This window comes from Primulina tabacum, chromosome 2, assembly GCF_025594145.1.
Source record: "Primulina tabacum isolate GXHZ01 chromosome 2, ASM2559414v2, whole genome shotgun sequence".
Taxonomy (NCBI): Eukaryota; Viridiplantae; Streptophyta; class Magnoliopsida; order Lamiales; family Gesneriaceae; genus Primulina; species Primulina tabacum.
The window spans coordinates 47,119,073-47,122,582 of record NC_134551.1 but is presented as its reverse complement, the minus strand read 5'-3'; the positions used below and the strand labels follow the sequence as shown (position 1 = coordinate 47,122,582).

Here is a 3,510-nt window from a genome sequence, read left to right as displayed (position 1 = left end):
AAAAAATTACAACCAAAATTGTAATATAGGATTTCCATACAAAAAATCTGTATTGCGGCACGCAGGTGCACGTGAGTTCTATCTTCCCAACACGCGGTGCGCTAGTGCGTCGGTTTTCACCCTAGTGCGCATCTGGACGTGTGACCATTCTATCAACTCGAACGCCTCTCTGTCTTTTAATTTATTTATACGAAAGGAAAGTTGTTATTACTATTAAAAAAACGGTGCCCTAATCATTCATAATCATAAAATCCATCGCTGTTGATGTCTTCCCCGGTGTGTTATGCAATTGGGTGCACCCGAAGACATCTGATTCCAACCCCTTAACTTTCGGCGGCGTTTAATTGATCAGTACCTTTTCACTGCATGGAATCGGCGGCTACACTGCACCAGCCAGCCTCCCCTCGCTCTCCACCTGTCACCCCAACCGCTGGCGTCAATCGCAAGATCGCGATCGCCGTCGATCTCAGCGACGAGAGCGCCTTTGCCGTTAAGTGGTCTGTTCAGAATTACCTCCGCCCAGGTGATGCCGTCATCCTCCTGCACGTCCGACCAACCTCCGTCCTATACGGAGCTGACTGGGGCGCCACCGACGTGTCGGTCGAATCCGACGGCGAGAAATCACAGCAGCAACTCGAGGACGATTTCGATAATTTCACCACCACGAAAGCGAACAACCTGGCGCAGCCGCTGTTGGAGGCTAGTATTCCGTTCAAGATCCATATCGTGAAGGATCATGATATGAAGGAGAGGCTATGCTTGGAGGTGGAGAGGCTAGGGTTGAGTGCGGTGGTTATGGGGAGTAGGGGATTTGGAGCGTCGAGGAGGACTACCAAAGGGAGACTTGGTAGTGTAAGTGATTATTGTGTGCATCACTGTGTTTGCCCCGTGGTAGTTGTGAGGTTTCCAGATGAGAAAGATGGGGATTCCGCTAATGCTACAGGAGGTCTGGTGAATGCGGTGGATAGGAACAGCTCGGGGCTGCATCCAGTGCAGGAGGAAGAAGAGCCTATATATCTTGATGCTTCTGATGAGAATGCAGGTACCAAGTAAATGCAATTATTTGCTTCCAAAATACTTAAAAGTTTATTTCCTGTTATTTGAGATCATAACATATCTGCAAAGCTTATAGCTTGTTCAATGATATTGTGTTAGGGAGGGAAATAAAGATGGCGACAAAGTGCTTTGTTTGTAGGCTTGGATTCTTTTTACCCCTTGTATGTAAATTAGTGATGTTCACCTCCAAAAAACTAAATGAATAAATAAATGATTGGTCCTTGAATTCGAAGGTGATGCACTGTAAATTTCATGGTGGATGGATAAACTTTGAATTGTTGCTTGAGTTGGAAATGAGGTTTGGTAGCTGAAGAAGAGTAGTTTATTTTTACATTAGCTGTAGTTTGAAAAACTCACAATCCTGTTGATGTATAAGTAGCAGGTGGCAGAATTAGAAATTGGCTACCAATTTGTCGGCCCTTGCTTTAGTTGACATGAAACTTGCTTAAAACACGTAACAATTTACATTTGATGGCTGGAGGTTTTCAATCTAGAGGATAAGTTAACCTCCTCAGGGAAAAGAGGAAGGTCGATATATTGCTATTAACCAAATTAGAGGAGGACCAAGTTGCCAGGCTATGCAATTAAATAGTTTGCTGACTTTTGTTAGAGGTATTTAATAGTTGCTGCTTCTACAGTGCAAGATCCTTTGTTTGACATCTGTGGGCCATTTTTGTGAAATCACTCCGCATTTTGCGACTAATGCAAGGAATGATTGACGAAGCAAGATAACCTCTTCAGTTCTATGAAATATGAGTTGCCTACATATGAACTATTCAGCTGAAACTGACATTAGAATAATATCAACATGTGTTTTGTCAAAATTGATGAACAACAGAAGTTTTTTTTTTAAATTATTGAAAAACTTTATAATGTCAGAGCGTAACTGACTACTTCTATTTAGAGCCTGATACAGTCCAAATTCATATCATATCGACATTCTTCATCTGAGCAATTAACACCAAGAAATTGAAATATTGAAGGAGAAATGGAGGATGAAGAGCACGGGGAAGAAAGAAGGCAATGTTTCAGTGACATTACAATCCTCCAAATGTTCATGATTGATGTATTAATAGGTAGTCACCAGCTGATGTACTGAAAAATTATATGTGACGTATGTATTTTATTATACCAACGTATCAAAGTATACGCGAGCATTTGATCTCACAGCCATTCATATATGTCACATTGTCCAATATAAATAAATGGCTGAAGCAAATTGAATAGTTGTACTGTGGAACTGTTCTAGGCCATAAGAAATTTCTTTGACAGAAGGTGATAGCAGCAAATAATTTATTGACTATTTGCGTTTAGGGGAAAGATACCACTGTCTAGAAAGTGCAACTGCTGTTAACTTGTCTCAATATCGATTTTTTTTACATTTTGACTTTCATATAGTTGGAAGAATTACGTTAACAGGATCAACCTGACCTCCATCGATGGTCGGTTCAAATCATACCTAGACAAGTTGGAGAAGATAGCTCCTTAGAAAATGCACACGAATTGATATTATCGTTTATAATGAGGATTCAATGAGACTAATCTATTAACCTTTTGTACAATGCAGATGTGGAGAAGACTACTTGAGCGGATGATTGTAAAAGATTGCGATTCCAGGAACTACAGAATCATAATGACGGGTATGTATTACAGAGTGCTTGCGTGAAGAGCTTTATTTCTTTTTACGTGTTTAGCATCTATGTTTTGTGATTTGTGAAGTTTGAACAATTGGTTTGTTGAAGAGTCTCTTTCATTTGTTTGTGAGTTGCATTGCCTTCTGCTGTATGAGTAATGGTTCAAATCCAGTCTTCCAGTTTTATCGTTTCAAATCCAGTCTTCCAGTTTTATCGCCATCTTTATCCTTTGAGGGCTGAATAACCTCTCTTTTGTATTGCTACCCAAATCCAGTTGGGAAGCGAGTAATGAATTCTGAATGTATATCTTAACTTTGTTAAGAAAATTCTCTCGATACGAGGTGTGCAGGCTAACTTAGCCACAGATCACTTTGGTCGAAACTGGATCGAGCCTCTCTTAGACCAAGTTTTATTTGAGACCCGACCTCAAGTTTTGCCATGCTATGCTTGAGGATTTGTCGGGTGCTCAAGCTCTAGGAAGATTTTTTTCATTACTCAAATTTATATTTTATATTTATTTTTATCATTATTTAATTATATATGTTAAAACTAGGTTTGTAAAAATAAAAAAGTTTGGTTTTAAGAAATGGTCAGACATGAGTTTTAACTATGTATAAATTTCTCTAACATACTAGTTGATGGATTTGTCTTCAGTCAGAAAAAAATTGAGAAGATATTACAAAATTTGAGTTGATGAAATATATTTTAATCAAATCGCAGCTTCATTATGTAAAATAATATTTTTATTAATTTACAGATTAAGCAATACATCTTCATATATCCGAATGCATACTTGTTGGAGATTGACTTCGTGAATGAA

The 3,510-nt window shown here is 38.9% G+C and overlaps 1 protein-coding gene across 2 annotated transcripts; it reads left to right on the top strand.

Annotated features, from left to right (window-relative positions):
• Nucleotides 1-218: 218 nt before the first annotated feature.
• Nucleotides 219-2,875, top strand: LOC142533107 (universal stress protein PHOS32-like). 2 transcript variants are annotated; one of them, XM_075639751.1, is made up of 3 exons: nucleotides 219-1,042; nucleotides 2,040-2,132; nucleotides 2,624-2,875. In XM_075639751.1, exons 1-3 carry the CDS (start codon nucleotides 367-369, stop codon nucleotides 2,641-2,643), a joined length of 789 nt encoding a protein of 262 aa, XP_075495866.1. In that variant the 5' UTR covers nucleotides 219-366; the 3' UTR covers nucleotides 2,644-2,875. The 2 variants fall into 2 exon arrangements, with proteins under 2 accessions (XP_075495866.1, XP_075495874.1); XM_075639759.1 differs by lacking the exon at nucleotides 2,040-2,132 and having other exon boundaries at nucleotides 224-1,042.
• The last annotated feature ends 635 nt before the right edge of the window (nucleotides 2,876-3,510 follow it).